Source organism: Mus musculus, chromosome 1 (genome assembly GCF_000001635.26).
Source record: "Mus musculus strain C57BL/6J chromosome 1, GRCm38.p6 C57BL/6J".
NCBI classification, from domain to species: domain Eukaryota; kingdom Metazoa; phylum Chordata; class Mammalia; order Rodentia; family Muridae; genus Mus; species Mus musculus.
Window position 1 is genome coordinate 139808014 of NC_000067.6, and position 18786 is coordinate 139826799.

At 36.1% G+C, this 18786-nt stretch overlaps 1 protein-coding gene across 1 annotated transcript in view; it reads right to left on the reverse strand.

The window, feature by feature from the left end:
* Window positions 1-2278: 2278 nt before the first annotated feature.
* Cfhr2 (complement factor H-related 2) overlaps window positions 2279-18786 on the reverse strand; it is a 48408-nt gene continuing 31900 nt past the window's right edge. Inside the window, exons 3-6 of the mRNA NM_001025575.2 lie at window positions 14159-14353; window positions 13611-13787; window positions 5421-5603; window positions 2279-3006 (exon numbers count right to left, since the gene is read on the reverse strand). Of these exons, the coding sequence (NP_001020746.1) occupies window positions 2810-3006; window positions 5421-5603; window positions 13611-13787; window positions 14159-14353 (752 nt within the window). The 3' untranslated portion in view covers window positions 2279-2809. The remainder of the gene's footprint in view (window positions 3007-5420; window positions 5604-13610; window positions 13788-14158; window positions 14354-18786) is intronic.

The window sequence follows — 18786 nt, forward strand, 5'->3', positions numbered from 1 at the left end:
CCTGAAGGATGGAACAAGTCAATTACATGAAGAAGTCAGCCAAATGATTTTAACTCCTGTTAAAATGCTCCCTGCTGAAAAGTGTGTCCCTAGAGCCTCTTGGTCTGTTCTTTATGATTTATTGACTGATAAGGAAAAGACTGGGGCCTGGTTTACTAGTGGTTCTGCATGTTATACAGGCACCAACCAGAAATGTACAGGTGCAGTATTACAAACCCTTTTGGTAATGCTGAAAGTCATGGGTTAAGAGAAATCTGCAGCACGGGCAGAAGTTCAGACAGTATACATGGTCATATATTATGTTTGAAAAGAGAAATCATCAGATGTGAACTTGTTCACTGATTTATGGGCTATAGCTAATTTGTTGGTTGGATGGGGCTTGAGGAAGATCATAATTGGAAAATTGATGATAAGGACCTTAGGGTAAAAAAAATCTATGTGGATAGGTCTTTCCACATTCGTAGAAGGTGTGTAGAAACTTGATTGCCATGGAAATGTTCATCAATAAGTGACTTTTGCTGAGGACGATTTCAATAAGCAAGTAGCCTAAATTCCTCATTCTGTGAATAGTCAACTTCTTTTCACAGACATCCTTGTAAATGTCCAAAATGCCTGTGAAAAATGTGAAGATGGTGAAGTGATGAGGTATATACCTGGAGTTGACATCATGGAATTCCACTCACCAAGGCAGCCCTGGCTATAGCTTTATTCTTAGGGTCAAATCTGCCTACAGCATAGACCAATACTGAGCTCCTGATGTGGCACCATTCTCTTAGGGACTAGCCAGCAATCTGTTGACAAATTGCCTAATATTTGACCACTCCTTCTGTGAAAAGTACACCTTTTTATTTTTCTGGATTGGATACATATTCTAGTTATAGATTTGCCTCTCTTGCAAACAATGCCTCTGGCAAAATGATTATCTGTGGACTTAAATAATGCCTCATTCACCATCATGTTATTGCACACAGTTTTACATCTGACCAAGACCCATCCATGGTCATAGAATCCATTGATCTTATAATGTTGTCCATTATTTTGCAGCAACTAGTCTTATGGAGAGATAAAAAGGCACAGCTATAGTGTGAAATTACATGGCAGCAGCTGGAAGAGCTGTTGCACTGTTCTCGAGAGAGCATAATATGTTTTGAATATTTGCATACTATACAGTATGGTCTCTCCTGTAGCCAGGATCCATGGGTCAAAGATCAAGGGGTAAGAAACAGAAACCCACTATCACCCCTAGTGATACACTAGGAAAAGAATTGCTTCCTTTTCCTGAGACCTAAAGCTCGGCTACACTATAAGTTTTGTTTTCAGACTAGAGAATGTACCTGCAATGAACCATACAACAAACATTTTATTGACATAAAAGGTAAGACCTCCATCTGGTGACTTTGGGCATCTAATGTTCTTTAACAAACAGGCTAAGAAAGGGATAACAGTTTTAAGAGAGGTGATAGATCCAACATTACATGGGAAAATCGGATTCCAACTCTACAATGGATTTGAAAAAGATTATGTCTGGCATGCAGAGATTACTTATACAATGTATATATGTATATAATATACCATATATAATATATGTGTATATAATAGGTATGTGTGTATATATTGTTTATAAAATATACATGTGTATGTACGTATATGAACAAATGTTACATATATATAAAATTGAAAAATTATAGGCTCATTTGTTGAATAAATGTCACATTTTCAATATCAAAAGATGTATAAGTCTATCCTCTGTAAATAACAATCTCATTAAAGATAATGACTAGAAACACTTTATAATATAAATTCTATAGATAATTGTATTTTTATGAATTAATTTATATTTATTATAATTTTACTTTATTAATTTGTTTACAGAGTATGTATGTGGATGTGTTAGTTTCAATAGCTACTGTACCCAAAGACTCATGTGCTTGAATGATTGTCCATAGGACATGACACTATTAGGAGGTTTTGCTTTGTTAAAGTAAGTATGGATTTGTTGAATGAAGTGTGTCACTGTGGAGACAGGTTTTGAAGTTTTCTATGCTAACACTATGCTCAGTGTGACACATCGTAATGGGCTGAATATAATAATTTGTAAGCCAAACCCAATTAAATGTTATTCCTCATAAGAGTTGCCTTGGTTAATATGCCTCTTTACAGCAATAAAATCCTGCCTAAGACAATGCGCATTGCTTGTTTATAAGTGATACCAAATATTTAATGTCAATATTATTGCAGTGATAGACTCATACACCCTGTGAAAATCTTAATCCATTTGTAAAATTTCTTGAATCTTTTATTATTTCAGTGTACCAAATATTAGAAGTTCATATGAAAGAAGTTTCTTAGATTCTTTTATTTGAAAGTATTATATAGTAATTAATTATATGCATTAGTGATATAATATATGATAGTTTGGATGTTACATGCTTTGTGAAATCATATTAATTTGAAGAATCAGTCAATATGTCTTTTATTTACTGTAAATCAGAACCTTACATCAAAAGGTATCCAGGAAATTCTGAGAAAGTTCTGAATAGAAACAGATGTTGAAGAACTTACATCTACTTTCTTGTTTGACATAGTTTGTCCTTGGATATATCATATTTTGGATTAGGAGTTTTGAATTACTGCTTTTGCATTTTGGCAATAGTCTTTAAAGTTACAAATTAATCACCATATAACAAAAATGTTTATATTTATGAGAAGACATGAGTTAAACAACATTTCAAATGCAAATTGAAAGTATATTAGTGACATGCATGTGTACTTCTAAACAATAAAATCAACTAATAAATGTATTATGATTTTATACACAAGTGGGATAATTGATGGTGCCATTAATGCACTTTGTACGAAATGGCAGTGATCCTCTTGCTTTCTGATATCCACGTTTACATTCAAATTCAATATCCTCCCCTGAATGGGCATAAATCTTTTCAGTGTGTCTCCATTTGAGAATTATATTGTGTGCTTCCATAATGTTTTCTGGTATTACACATGCATCTGAAGGAAAAATTACCAAATTTCATTAAATAATACGTAAACTAACAGAAATTACCCATATCTATAGACCAATTTGGGTTTTTTCTGAAAATTATCTATAAATTTAATGTCGTTATTAGTAACTTCAAAAATTAATTTTTGATTTGAAAACTAATTTATGTATCGGCAGTTAACTCATCTTAATAGACGTTCCAATAAAATTGTGTTAGAGAATTGATATCATATACAGTAAATGATATAAGAACAATTGGGAGATAATTAAATTTTGATAATGTCTGTCATTCTTGGCAAAGTCAACTGAAAGTTGGTCAATGACAAGGATGTAAGAACAAACCATTGAAAGTACAAGGAAACACAACAGGGAAACAGTTCATTGGTTTTGGACATTGAATGTGTGGAAGGGTTTCCAAATTGTAAGGCAAAAAGCAAACCTTGACCCCTGGATTTCATCACAATGAGGTACTTGTGGATAGCATAGAGCATAATTAATACAACTAAGAAATAGGAAGCCAGGTGAATCAGAGTAAATGGTTGTCTATTGTTTGTTTCTAGGTATTTACATATCTTTTAAAGGGATATCTTATGCCAAGAAAACATAAAAAAGTGAAAATTAATTGTTTTTGTTTGGGATGGATTTGGTTTGGTTTCATTTGATTTGATTTGATTATGTCCTGATTAGAAGTTATTACACCACTTCTACTAAATTGACTGTATCTTTTTTTTGGAAAAGACTTTGCAGTATATCTGTCTTATATTATAGTTAAATAATTGATCAGGATTTCAATTTGTTGATAACATTGAAATGAACTGTCATTAGTCTGTGGTAAAACGTATTTTAAAAGAAAAATAAGCCAACCAAAATTGTATAAATAAGTAGATATTTAAAAAAAATACATATGAACTGAAGTAAGAAAAAAAAACCCTTAATATCATTTGCTGTCATTTTTTACCAAAGCCATAATAAGATACCTTGTCACTCAGAATAGCATTAGAGAAAACAGCCCTTAAAATTACAAACGGTAATGAATGTGTGGTAGAAACCTCATAAGGTCTTGATGGGAATGTGACTAAGAAAAGTTACTATAGATGACAACTGAGATTTCGTAAAATTTAAAAATAGATTTTACATATATTGTTGCTGAATACTTTTTTGCTATATAGTAAAGGAAATAAAATGAACCTCCTAAAACTGCATGTATATGATTATTGGAAACTGCTACATGAGTGTAGATAAGATGAAAAAACTTTCTGAACTAATACCAATTGATGAATTTATAATGACAATGTGGGGTACTGAAATGTGAAAGTTTGTTCAGACATTAAAGATATATTTTATTGTTTTAGTTAGAAAAAGGCATTGGAGGACATTAAGAGAAATGAGCCAAATATAGGAAGACAACCACTTTGTGTTCTTTATTACAGAATGAAAAGATAGACTAAACAAACTCTAGAATGCAAGACAGTGACTAGTAGAAGTTAATCGTCTTATCTAAGGGCAGGGGGTGTTGTATGGATTTAATAAATGCAGGATGTAGATAGCTGTGATTTGAAAAAGAATGGCTTCCATAGGCTCACCTATTGCTTATTCATTGGGGATTGGTGACACTCCAAAAGGATTAGGAGCTATTGACCTTGTTAGAGTTGGTATAGCCTTGTTAGAAGATGTATGTCTATTTCTTTTTTTTTCCATTTTTTATTAGGTATTTAGCTCACTTACATTTCCAATGCTATACCAAAAGTCCCCCATAGCCACCCACCCCCACTCCCCTACCCACCCACTCCCCCTTTTTGGCCCTGGCGTTCCCCTGTACTGGGGCATATAAAGTTTGCGTGTCCAATGGGCCTCTCTTTCCAGTGATGGCCGACTAGGCCATCATTTGATACATATGCAGCAACCCTATAGGTGGAACAACATTATGAACTAACCAGTATATCTATTTTTTACTGCTGTCTACAGAGTCAGATGTATAATGCTCAGGTACTTCTCTGTCATCATGTTTGCCTTCATGCCAGCATGCTTCCAAACATGATGATAGTAGTCTAAATCTTTGAAATTATAAGCTATTCCCAACAAATGCTTTCTTTTCTAAGTGTTGCCATGATCATGGTATCTCTTCACAGCAATAGAACACTGACTGAGATAATAGGTATAGAATATCATGCTGGTTCCAAGTTTTGTGGACATTAATACATGTTAGTAAAAACTTAATTGTAAAGAATAACATGCAGAATTTTATTTGACAGGTGGGTTTTATAAAAAGTATCTAATAATCTTGTTTTTATCACATGCTAATGTTTTGCACTGGAGAACAAACAAAATAATACATCTATTTTGTGAATTTTCTATTATTAACAGAAAAATATCCATAATATAAAACAAAATCTCCTATAATCTATGAGAATAAGGTACTTACGTAAGCACATTGGTGGCTCAGACCAATTTCCATTTCTACATGTTATTGTCTTATTTCCCTTAAGGAGATAATACTTCTGGCACTGATAGTCAACTGATGATAATGGTTCATATTCTGGTAATGACAAGGAGGTGATGTCTCCATTGTCAATAGGTGGAGGAGGCCCACATGTCCTTGTTGAGTCTAAGGGGACAACATTTGAATGTTTGAAAATCAAGTCAAATTACAGGCTAAAGCAGAACCAAAAAGAATACAGTATTAAGACTTTAGTGATTTCTGGTTAAATAAATGATTACTTGAAGAAAGATTAATCATATAAACAGAGTTGCAAGTTCTTCCTTCCTTTTCATCTAAAGCCCTTGCTTAACTACAGCAAACATGTCTGCTCTGAAGCCTTCAAGTACTAGTAAATACCTTAACAGCTTCTGAACACACAGATGCCAATGTAGATAGACAATGCTTTTAAAGAAAACTTGATCATATATGACCCTATATATTCCCACTCTTTATCATTTTTCTAGAAATACATTTGTAAATAAGATTTTAAAGTTTATAATGCTACAGAAGGCAAATGAGGGTTTCTGGGCTTTTGGTAGGGTCAAAATAAGCATAGACATCTATATGTTATACTTTTGCTAAGTATATCTGAAATGCTTGGACCTAGTATTTTTAGTAAACATTACATGAAGAGATGAGACATTGAAAATTCTAGCAAAAAATTCAGAGCTCATCTAACTGCATAATACTTTGCTATATGTTTTTGTTTTTGACTGCTGAGTGCCCTTGTGAGGACATAGGAAAAGTCTGAAATCAAAACCACTAATTCCATTCAGTAAGATCTTAAGAGGAGCATCAGGAATCTGAAATAAATGCCAACATTTTAAAGATAAAAATAAAACATTCAAGATTCAAACAAAATTAAAGTTTTAGTGTAAAGGAAAATGAAAACAATTGGTCATTAGGTATGAATGTTCATATTCAAGAACTGAGTAAACTCAAATCAGACAAGTCCCATGAAGCTCCTGGAAATCCATCTCTGAAAATGCTTAAAGAAAACATCTTGGAAAAAAAAATCAGTAGAAAGTCATCATCAACCACACAGTACCAAAATTCAAAAAAAATGGTACCCCTATCTACTGCCACACAGACCATAGGAAGTTTAAAAAAAAATGAGTGTCTGCCTTAAGTTCCATATCTTGTGGTGCTAGCCTTTTGAACAAAGACATCAATGAAGAGATTATCCAATAAAAGAAGATAAAGGGGAATTATCTCCAGCAGAGTTCTTCCTAGAGAATAACTACCAGAATTCATTATATAAGTAATTAAAAATTAAGACTAGAAGAAATTTAACTATAAAATTAGAGATATATAGTAGATAACCTTTGTACTCATAAAATTAGGTTTGTGTTTCAAGTGAAACATAGCATTTAAGAATAGTGGTAAAGAAAAAAACCTAATCATAGGAGGCAGAGGGAGGGAGGGACATGAATGGGAGAAGGGAGGAAAAGAGAAAAGAAGAAGAAGGGCAAAATCAGATATGAGGGAGACAGGACAAAATCCTAGAGGGCCAGGAAAATGAATAGAAATATGCACCACTGTTGTTTGGGGGACTGGGGAATCTCAAGAAAGTGCAAGACAGCAAGGATATGAGAGGCTCTGAAGATCCAATGGGGATCCAGCTCCCTTCAAGATAGCCACAAATAACATAAAATATCTTGGGGTTAAATCTAAACAAATGAGTGAAAGATCTGCATGACAATAACTTCAAGTCTTTCCAGAAAGAAACTGAAGAAGATCTCAGAAAATGGAGAGATCTACCATGCTCATTGCTTGGCAGAATTAACATAGTAAAAATGGAGATCTTACAAAAGGCAATCTATAGATTCAATGCAATTCCCATCAAAATCCCAACATAATTCTTCAAAGATATGGGAAAGGCAATTCTCAAATTCATCAGGAAGGGCAAAAACTAAGAATAGTGAAAACAATTCTTAACAATAAAAGAACAGCTGGGGGGAAATCACCATCCCTGACCTCAAGCTCTATTGCAGAGCAATTGTGATAAAAACTGTCAGGTATTGGTACACAGATAGACAATTTGATCTATGGAATAGAATTGAAGACCCAGATACAAAGCCACTCATGGACGACAGTTGATCTTTAACAAAGATGCTAATAATAAGCAATGGAAAAAAGAAAGCATCTTCAAAAAACAGTGGTGGCCTAACTGGCTGTCCGTATGTAGAAAAATGAAAATAGACCCATATTTGTCACCTTACACAAAGCTCAAATCCAAGTGTTTCAATGACCTCAACATAAAACCAGATAAACAGAATCTAATAGAATAGAAAGTGGGAAAGAGCCTTGAACTCATTTGCAAAGGAAGAAGTTTCCTAAAAAAAAAAAAAAAAACCTGTTGGCTCAGGATCTAAGATCAAAAATTGATAATTGAGCCCTCATGAAACTGTAAAGATTCTGTAAGGCAAAGTGCATAGTCAATAAGACAGATCAGCAACCTACAGATTGGGAAAACAAAATCTTCACTAACCCTACATGCAAGAAAGGGCTAATATCCAAAATATATAAAGAATTCAAGAAGCTAACCACCACCACCACCACCACCACCACCACCACCACCAAAATCAAACAACCCCAACAAATAATGAGGTATAGAATTAAACTAAGACATTACAATGGAGGAATCTAGAATGGCTGAGAAGCACCTAAAGAAATGTTCAACATCCTTAGTCAGTAGGGAAATGCAAATCAAAACTACCCCTACTCACACCAGTCTGAGTGGTTAAGATGTAAAAGTCATGTGACAGCAAATGCTGGCTAGGACGTGGAGAGAGAGAATCACACCTCTATTGTTGATGGGACTGCAAACTGGTACAACCACTCTGGAAATCAATCTGGAGTTTCCTCAGAAAAATGGTAATTGATCTACCTGAAGACCCAGTAATACGTCTCTTGGGAATATACCCAAAAGTTGCCCCACCATGCCACAGGGGCATGTCTTCCATTACTATGTTCATAGCAGCCTTCTTTGTAACAGCCAGAAGCTGAAAACAACCTAGATGTCCCACAACAGAAGAATGGATACAGAAAATGTGGATCCTTTACACAGTGGAATACTACTTAGCTTTTAAGAATGAGAACTTCCTGAGATTTTTGGCCAAATGGATGGCACTAGAAATTATCATTTAGAGTGAGGGAACTCAGACTTACATGGTATGTACTTAATAATAAGTGACTATTAGCCAAAAAAAAAAAGGTACATAATAACCAAGATACAGTCCATAGAACTCAAAAAGTTCAACAAGCTGAAGGGCCCAAGTCAGGATGCCTCACTCCCACTTGGAGGAGGGACAAGAAAGCAACCACAAGTGGGGATGAATCAAGGGACCTGGGAGTGAAAGGGGTAGGGTGGGGGACAGGAGAACCTGATCTGGTACTGGGTGGGAGAAAAGAAATGAAACCCTGAGGGCCAGCACAAAGAATGGAAGCAGACATCCTCTGGAGGGAGTTGATTGGGGGAACTCTCTAGAATGTATCAGAGACTTAGGAGGTAACTGAAACTCAGGACTCAAAGGGAGGGACCCTAGATGAAATGACCTACAGTGTGGAGAGGGAATTGTAGAGCCCACTTTCAGCAGAAAGACAGGACATCTCTTGAGTGATGGGGTTTCTTCCCCACCTTTAAATCTCTGACCCATAATTGTTCCTCTCTGAAAGAAGTACAAGATTGGAAAAGGAGAAGAACCTGAGGAAAAGAAGGTCCAGTGAGAGGCTCACAGTGGGATCCACCTCAAGGGGAGGCCCCAAAGCCTGACACGATTACTGAGGTTATGGAGCACTCACAAAAAGGGAACTATCATGACAGACAAAAGAAGAAAATAAAGAAAATATCCTGAGTGAGGTAACCCATACATGAACGGACATATGTAGTTTATACTCACTGATATGTAGATATCCCAAAAGCTCAGAATACCCACAATACAATTCATAGACCATATGATGCTTAAAAAGAAGTAAGACCAAAGTGTCAAAGTATGTATGCTTCAATCCCACTTAGAAGGGGCAACAAAATGATCACAGGAGGTAGAGGGATGGAGGAACCTGGAAGACAGAGAGATTAATTAGGCAAAAATGTGTGAGTGTATGTGTGGTGGTGGCTAGTTATGGGAAGAGCCAGAAGAGAAGTCAAGAGGGTCAGGAGAATGAATAGAAATATGCAGCAGTGGGGTGGGTAGAGGAATTAGAAAGTCCCAGATGCCAGGGAAGGGAGAGGTTCTCAAGATCCTGTGGGGAAGACATTAGCCAAGATACCCAACAAAGTGGAGAGAGAACAACCTCCAATAGATAGACATGGCCCCAGTTGAGGGATAGAGCCACCCACCCATCTCAAAAATTTTAACCTAGAGTGGTTCCTCTCTAAAGGAATTGTAGGGGATGAAAAACGTAGCAGAGACTGAAGGAAAGGCCATTCAGAGACTGTCCTTTGTTGGGATCCATGCCATCTACAGTCACCGAATCCCTACATTATTGCTGATACCATGATGTGCTTGCAGACTACAGCCTGATATGGCTGTCCTCTGAGAGGCACTGCCAGCACCTGACTAAGACAGATGCATATAGTCTCAGTCAACCATTAGACTGAGACTGTGGACCCCAACAGAAGAGTTAGGGGTAGGACTGAAGGAGATGAATGGAATTGCAACTTCAGAGGAAGAACTGCAGTATCAACTAAATGGGCTCCTCAGAACTCCCAGGAACTAAACCATAAATAAAAAAGTTATACATAGGCTCCTTCATTCTAATGCTACATATGTAGCAGAGGACTTATCTGACATCAATAGGAAGGGAGGCACTTAGTCCTGTGGAAGCTTGATGCTTCAGATAAGGTTGATGTTAAAGGATAAGGCAGGAACGGGTAGATGGGTAGGCGGGGAAACAGCTTCTTAGAGGCAAAATGGTTAGGTTTGGGGAATGGAAAATTGGAGGGGAGATGAGGAAGTAAGACAAGATTTGAAATGAAAATAAATAAAATAATTAATTAGAAAACTGACAGTTCCATGGTTCGCAGAGTACTCTCTAAACACCAGGTGGCCTAGCATGCCCAGAGTCTTAGGATCTCTGGTGAGATGAACACAAAATCTGTTCCAACACAACCACGAGTGCCTGGAGCCACCAGGAACAGGGACACAGGAACCCTGCTGGACCAGTGGCTTAGGTCCTTCAGGTTGTGCTGGTCTACCATGGTTTTGAACTCAGTGGGGAGCCCCACTCAAGTTCCCCAGAAGAAGTATGATTTCCAGGTGCCATACCATGCCCAGGATTTTAGGATCGAAGAATCCCAGAATCCCAGAATCCCAGAAGCTTGGTCACACCAGGATCTCAGCATCTCAGAGGAAGCTTGACTGCTAAGAACTCTGACACACCCAGAATTTCAGGATTACAACATCCCAGAACCACAGTATCACAGAGAAAAGGTGAACTCTAAGGAGTTCTGACTCAACTGGGATTAGAGAAAGGACAGGCTTCAATAAGATATATTGAGGGCAGGGAACACTTGAGATAACCAGATGGTGGGAGGCAAGCATAAGAACAGAAGCAACAGCAACCAAGGTTACTTGGCATCATCAGATCCCAACTTTGACACCGTAGCACGTCCTGGATACACCATCACACCAGAATAGCAAGATATGGATACAAGGTCACTTCTCATGATAATGATGGAGGACTATAAAAAGGACATAAATAACTACCTTAAAGAAATACAGGAGAATATAGAAGCGCTTAAAGAGGAAACACAAAAATTCCCTAATGAATTATAGGAAAAGACATCCAAACAGGTGAAAGAATTGAACAAAACCACCCGGGATCTAAAAATGGAAGTAGAAACAATAATGTAATCACAAAGGGAGACAACTCTGTAGATTGACACAATGGGAGGATGGCCAGGAATGGGAAGCTGTATGGCTCAGAGAAATGTAGTGGTACCAAACATTACTGACAAAAAAAATGTCAATGATTGCTAATATTATTCTGCTATACTCATAGATTAGTGACTAGACTACTCATCTTCAGAAAGACTTTGTTGAGCACCTGAATGGAAACAGATGCAGAGACACACAGACAAACAATAGGCAAAGATAGGACAACCTAGAAAAAGAGAAGAAAGGATTTTAGGAGACAGAAGGTTGAAGGACAATAGGAGTATATGGTAAACAGAATCAAGTAAGCAGGGCTCATAGAGGATACAGAGATGGAAGCTGTAATCCTAGACACTGAGTGGGTCTGTATAAACACTGTGTTTTCTTATTTTGGGCATTTTGTGGGACTCCTAACAGTGGCAGAGGAAGTGTCTCACTGCTTTGCCTGTTCTTGGGACCATTTTCTGCCTACTGGGTTGCCTTCTCCAGCTTTGATATGGCAATTTCAACCAAGTGTTATTGCATTCTGCTATGGTGTATTCAGTTGCTGTCCCTAAAATGCCTGCTCTTTTCTGAAGGGAAATGGAGAACAGCTTATATGGAGGAGATTGGAGTGGAGGGGACTGGGAGGAATGGAGAGAAGTGTGACTGAGATCAGGATGTATTGCATGAGAAAAGAACAATGAAAACAGAAAAAAAGAAAAAAAGAAAATTCTAGAATGAAAATAAGCAATCAAGCAAACAAACAAAAGCCTACAATGCATTATTCTATTGATATAATGTAGTAGAAACAAAACACAACAGTAAGGAAAGGAAATTTTAATACCTAGAATATTAGAATTAAACTCAGGCTGAAGAAGGAGGGAAAAGAAAAATTCCTCAGAAGACTGGTTCTAGATGGTGTTGTAGTCATAGAATCAGGCTCATCTTTCAATGCCACTGACCTGAGCACTATCTATTTATCAACTGTTTCCTGAAGAAAAATGATTTTTTTCATAGGTAAGTCCTTGGAATATGAGCATAAAGCTTTCAGTTCCTTTAAGATATTTTGAGTTACTTGAAGAAAGCAAACTAAATCAATCAGCCTTAATAGGACTTTAAAATGTAAAAAGACCTGAAATATTTTTAAAATATTGTATATTCACATAGTTCAGACCAATTCACAAAAACTCTAGAAAGAATATGTAAAATTAAGGTTATAAGCCAAACTAGTATAAAAGAAAAGCTACCAAATAAAAACACAGTAAAGACTTTAAATGGATCAATAATGTTAATCTTTTAAAATTTTAAATAAATAAAGATAAAAATTCTTGGAAATTAAATAAAGGACAAGTGTCTAAAAAGAATGAGGCTAAGAAAAGTTTCTCATCAGCCAAGTGGTATAATAAAAGGCAATTGACAAGCATTCAAAATCAGTCTATACTTTTAAATATATATCATATTCATAAAAATAAGACAATAGTATATGATAATTTCAAAATTGTTCTGAAAATGCAAGATAATGGCAATCAAGTGTATATTAAAAAAAGTTGGCACTATTAAGTCTAAAAAAAAACCCCACTTCCGTGACATGTATAAGTAAAGGATTATTTTTTAGAATTCTTCACCTTTCAGAAAAACAATTACTAAAGTATAAATTAGAAGAAAACTAAATTTGAAAAATGGTTAAGTATAAATTAACTTAGGAGCACATTTTAAAATCCCAAGTGACATTAAAAGGAATGCATATCAACACTATGATGTTGTAACATTTTAAAGGTATTTATTTTTAAAAAAATAAATTGAGATAAAACTCACACATTTATAAGGATACACAACAAGAAAAAAATGACATGACATAAACATATCGGTACAAAGATTGGAGAAAAAACATCAAAACTGTGTCATGCACACTACTCAAGAATTCTCTTCCCCATAACACATCATAGAGAAATCAGAGTTAATTAGCAGTTAAAATGTTATTATATCAATGATGTGTTTAGCTATTTTGTTTAATGGTAAATTATAATTTTATAATCATCTTGAGTCAAATGCACAGTAAGCTAAAAGCACATAGTACTATAAAATTAAGTTTTCTAAATGTTTTGTTGTATTATGGCATAAGATCAACTAGGAGTGTTTAGGTTGTATATACTTATCAAATAACTTCAGTATTCACTTATACACACTGAAAACAATGAAACATTTTGCCACAGTTAATACAGAAGGGACAGAGAGTCATGAGAAACTTGTGATGTAAGGGCAGGTTACTTACTGATACGGATGCATTTGGGAGGAGGGGACCAGCCATTCTCTGTACATGTCATTGTGTCTTGACCATTTTGAAGACTATAGCCATTGTAACACTGGACTTTTAAAGACTGACCCTGCACATATATTTTTTCCCAGTATGTAGAGTCTCCATTCTCCACATAATGGAAAACACATTTCCCTAAGAAACATAAAAAATAAAAATGAAAAAAAAGTAAAAGCTTTCATTTGCTTAAGTTAAATGTTATCTTTCCAGCTGTTTAATGAGCATGCATTGCATTCAGAAATAAAATTAATAAAAAATGTTTAAATGATTAGCATGTATCTTTAGTTTGTATAAATAAAATATGCAAGAGATAAAGGCATTTCCATAGTCCCTATTGTGTGTGTGTACATTTCATGAAGAGCTGCTCCCAAAGGACAGAAACTAGCCTTTTGCTCACACGTTTTTCCCTTGGTCTTATGTTTGTCATGAGAAACATAACTGTAATTATGTATGTGCTTTCTCTTTAAAAGAGTAAAACATATTTAAATACAAAGACATTGGCTTACTGACGCATGGGACTTCAGGCTCCCACCCTTGTGCTGTGCAACGAAGGTAGTCCCAGGAATACCCAGAAGGTGGTGAAAACCCGTTGTCACACTTATAGCTGTACTTATTTCCTATAGACACTGGGAAGTTGGGTCTCAGGCTCTCTTCATAATACAGACGTCCATATTTGAATTGTGGAAATTCACATGGTTTCACTTGAAATTAAAAAAAAATTAAATAAAACAACCAGAAAAACACTCAAATCCCATATAAAATTCTTGATTAGTAAACTACATTTAATGAATTGAAAGAACAGTGGGGGTTTGGGACAAGGAAATAAGACAATAGAAAACTTTGGTTTGTGAGGATGTCATTTTGTATGAAATCAAGTTAGGGCTGATACTCCTACAGAGAAGAGGATTAGAGACATTTTTAATATCAAATATGATAACTGCTTATTTATAATTTTTACTGAAACCCAAATATAGTATGAATATGGAATCGTATGGAGCTAGTCCCATACCATTAATTTAAATTCTGTATTGTTCCCTATATTGTTTATATGTAACATATGATTACTTCTTTTATATATGTAATAATTTGTGATTATTATTTATAATTTGTAATATTGAATGAGAACAATATCACTGTTTCATGAAGTATGTTTCTGCTTTAGGAAACCTCGTGCAGTATATTATAAGTTATTTCAACAGATATGTATATAGACAAACTAATTTCATTAGGCTACCTCATTCATTTTAGTTTTTGATTTATGAGAAAAATTCTCCATACATTTATCACATGGTTTTAAAAGTGCAATTCCTTTTATAGTAAATGTTCTTCTTTAACAATTTTGAGAATCATCCTTTTCATAGTATATCAATAAGTTAAATAAACTTACTGAGATTTTGTTTTAAAAAGCAACAAAAGGAGGCATGGTTCAGGGTAGGAATATCATTATTTCCACAGTCCTCAAAGTTTTACCCACTCTTCATTCTCCAGTGGGCACAGGAGAACATGTTTACCCTCTTTATACACAATTCTTGAAAGAAACATAACATTCCTTAAAGTACATGATCACCTGAGGTGGTCAGTACCTAAGTGAGCCTTGTTTGACAGATTACACTTTCAAAATGCAGGTTGTGGCTGCATCATCAGTGACTATTGGACCATGGATCATACATAGTGTTGATGTACTCTTCTCAGCCTGCTGATCAATACATTTACCAGTTTTTCAACTGTTCTAAATATTATGAGCACATCGCAAGATCATCTAGTTTTTACTGTCTTCAGCCCCAAGATCTTCTAATTTTTATTGATAAGTCTCATTCTAATACATATTCAACATGACATAAAAGATTAATTTTTGCAATCACGTGTAACACAGATTCATTGTCATTATCTTCTGTATTGTTCCACTTGTCCTTTTATAATGTATTTTCCCCAAAATACTAAAAGATTTGATGAAAATGATGAGTAATTAAACATCCCAGAGGAGCAAGAACTAAACATTTAAAGTACAAAATGTTATGCAACTAAATTACAGAGAATAATCATCTTTATCATATCCAGAAAATATCAGAAAGTTCACTGTAAAATAAATAAAATTCAGATATATTCAAGCCACAGACAGTGCGAATATATTTGGGCAGGTCTACATTGTGGAAACTTAAACTTAGTTGGGTTTCTGGCTCACTGTGCTACACAGATTCTTCACTTGTAATTGTAAACCTACTCAAAAGCCCAGGGCAAGGATGTCATAAGATCTGAGTTCAGAGACACACACTAATTCTGCTATTAAAATAAGTTCACTCAACAATGAACAAATAGATGGGAAAAGAAAATGAAGTCCTGTCAAAATAGTAATTAAAATAATAAATATTCAAAAAATTGAATACTGAAAGCTGTGAGAGCAAAAGAGCAAGTAAAATATAGAGGCAAACCTATCAGAATATAGGTGACTTCTTTTTTTTCCATTTTTAGAAAGAATTTTATTTTACTAATAAAAATGATTTATACTACACAGAATTTCTTTGTAGAATACAGCCTGTCTTCCTAATGAATTAGAACAAAATTTGAAGGAAGAACACAAGGGTACAGCTTAAGAAAATCATAAAACAACCTGCAAAGTCTAGCTTCCTGTCATAATCTCTAGATGTGACATGATTTCTTTAGAATGTCATATGCCTGGGATTGCAAGCTTGTACAACAACTCTGGAAATCAGTCTGGCGGTTCCTCAGAAAATTGGACATAGTACTACCGGAGGATCCAGCAATACCTCTCCTGGGCATATATCCAGAAGATGCCCCAACTGGTAAGAAGGACACATGCTCCACTATGTTCATAGCAGCCTTATTTATAATAGCCAGAGGCTGGAAAGAACCTAGATGCCCCTCAACAGAGGAATGGATAGAGAAAATGTGGTACATCTACACAATGGAGTACTACTCAGCTATTAAAAAGAATGAATTTATGAAATTCCTAGCCAAATGGATGGACCTGGAGGGCATCATCCTGAGTGAGGTAACACATTCACAAAGGAACTCACACAATATGTACTCACTGATAAGTGGATATTAGCCCCAAACCTAGGATACCCAAGATATAAGATACAATTTGCTAAACACATGAAACTCAAGAAAAATGAAGACTGAAGTGTGGACACTATGCCCCTCCTTAGAAGTGGGAACAAAACACCCATGGAAGGAGTTACAGAGACAAAGTTTGGAGCTGAGATGAAAGGATGGACCATGTAGAGACTGCCATATCCAGGGATCCACCCCATAATCAGCATCCAAACGCTGACACCATTGCATACACTAGCAAGATTTTATCGAAAGGACCCAGATGTAGCTGTCTCTTGTGAGACTATGCCGGGGCCTAGCAAACACAGAAGTGGATGCTCACAGTCAGCTAATGGATGGATCACAGGGCTTCCAATGGAGGAGCTAGAGAAAGTACCCAAGGAGCTAAAGGGATCTGCAACCCTATAGGTGGAACAACATTATGAACTAACCAGTACCCCAGAGCTCTTGACTCTAGCTGCATATGTATCAAAAGATGGCCTAGTTGGCCATCACTGGAAAGAGAGGCCCATTGGACACGCAAACTTTATATGCCCCAGTACAGGGGAACGCCAGGGCCAAAAAGGGGAAGTGAGTGGGTAGGGGAGTGGGGGTGGGTGGGTATGGGGGACTTTTGGTATAGCATTGGAAATGTAAATGAGCTAAATACCTAATAAAAAATGGAAAAAAAACTTGAAAAAAAAAAGAATGTCATATGCCTATTAATATGATTCAATTCATCAAAAATCTTCTTTTTTTAAATTGGGTATTAATTTCATTTACAATTCCAGTGCTATCCCAAAAGTCCCCCACACGCTCCCCTACCCACTCCCCCATCCACCCACTCTCACTTCTTGGCCCTGTCGTTCCCCTGTACTGAGGCATATAAAGTTTGTATGACTAATGGGCCTCTCTTTCCACTGATGGCTGACTAGGCTATTTTCTGATTCATATGCAGCTAGAGACACGAGCTACAAGGGGATACTGGTTAGTTCATATTGTTGTTCCACCTATAGGATTGCAGATGCCTTTAGCTCCTTGGGTACTTTCTATAGCTCCTCCATTGGGGGCCCTGTGATCCATCCAATAGCTGACTGTGAGAATCCACTTCTGTGTTTGCTAGGCCCCGGCATAGTCTCACAAGAGACAGCTCTATCTGGGTCCTTTCAGCAAAATCTTGCTAGTGTATGCAATGGTGTCAGCATTTGGAAGCTGATTATGGTATGGATCCCTGGATATGGCAGTCTCTAGATGGTCCATCCTTTCGTCACAGCTCCAAACTGTGTCTCTGTAACTCCTTCCATGGATGTTTTGTTCCCAATTCTAAGAAGGACACATGCTCCACTATGTTCATAGCAGCCTTATTTATAATAGCCAGAAGCTGGAAAGAACCCAGATGCCCTTCAACAGAGGAATGGATACATAAAATGTGGTACATTTACACAATGGAGTACTACTCAACTATTAAAAAGAATGAATTTATGAAATTCCTAGGCAAATGGATGGACCTGGAGGGCATCATGCTGAATGAGGTAACCCAATCACAAAGGAATTCACACAATATGTACTCACTGATAAGTGGTTATTAGCCCAGAAACTTAGGATACCCAAGATATAAGATACAATTTGCTAAACACAAGAAACTCTAGAAGAACGAAGACCAAAGTGTGGACACTTTTTCCCTTCTTAGAATTGGGAATATAGCTGACTTCTTAATGGAAACTCTGAAAGGAAGAAGGGCCTGGACATACTTTTAAAAGACCACAATTGTATCCTAGACTACAGTGGTCAGAAAAAAATACTCAATAAACATAGAAGGAGAAAACTAGATATACCATGAGAATGACAAATTTAAACAATAACTATCCAGAACTGAGCCCTACAATAATTACTTGAAAGAAAAATTCCAATCAAAGAGATCAACTAAAACCAATAAATAAATAAATAAGCTCTGCTCTAATACAAGCAGATCATCTACATCGGAGGCAATAAATAACCTCACATGAGTAAAAGAAGACACACACACAATACAACCATACACACAAAAACACATACACACATACACATAGCCACCACCACCATC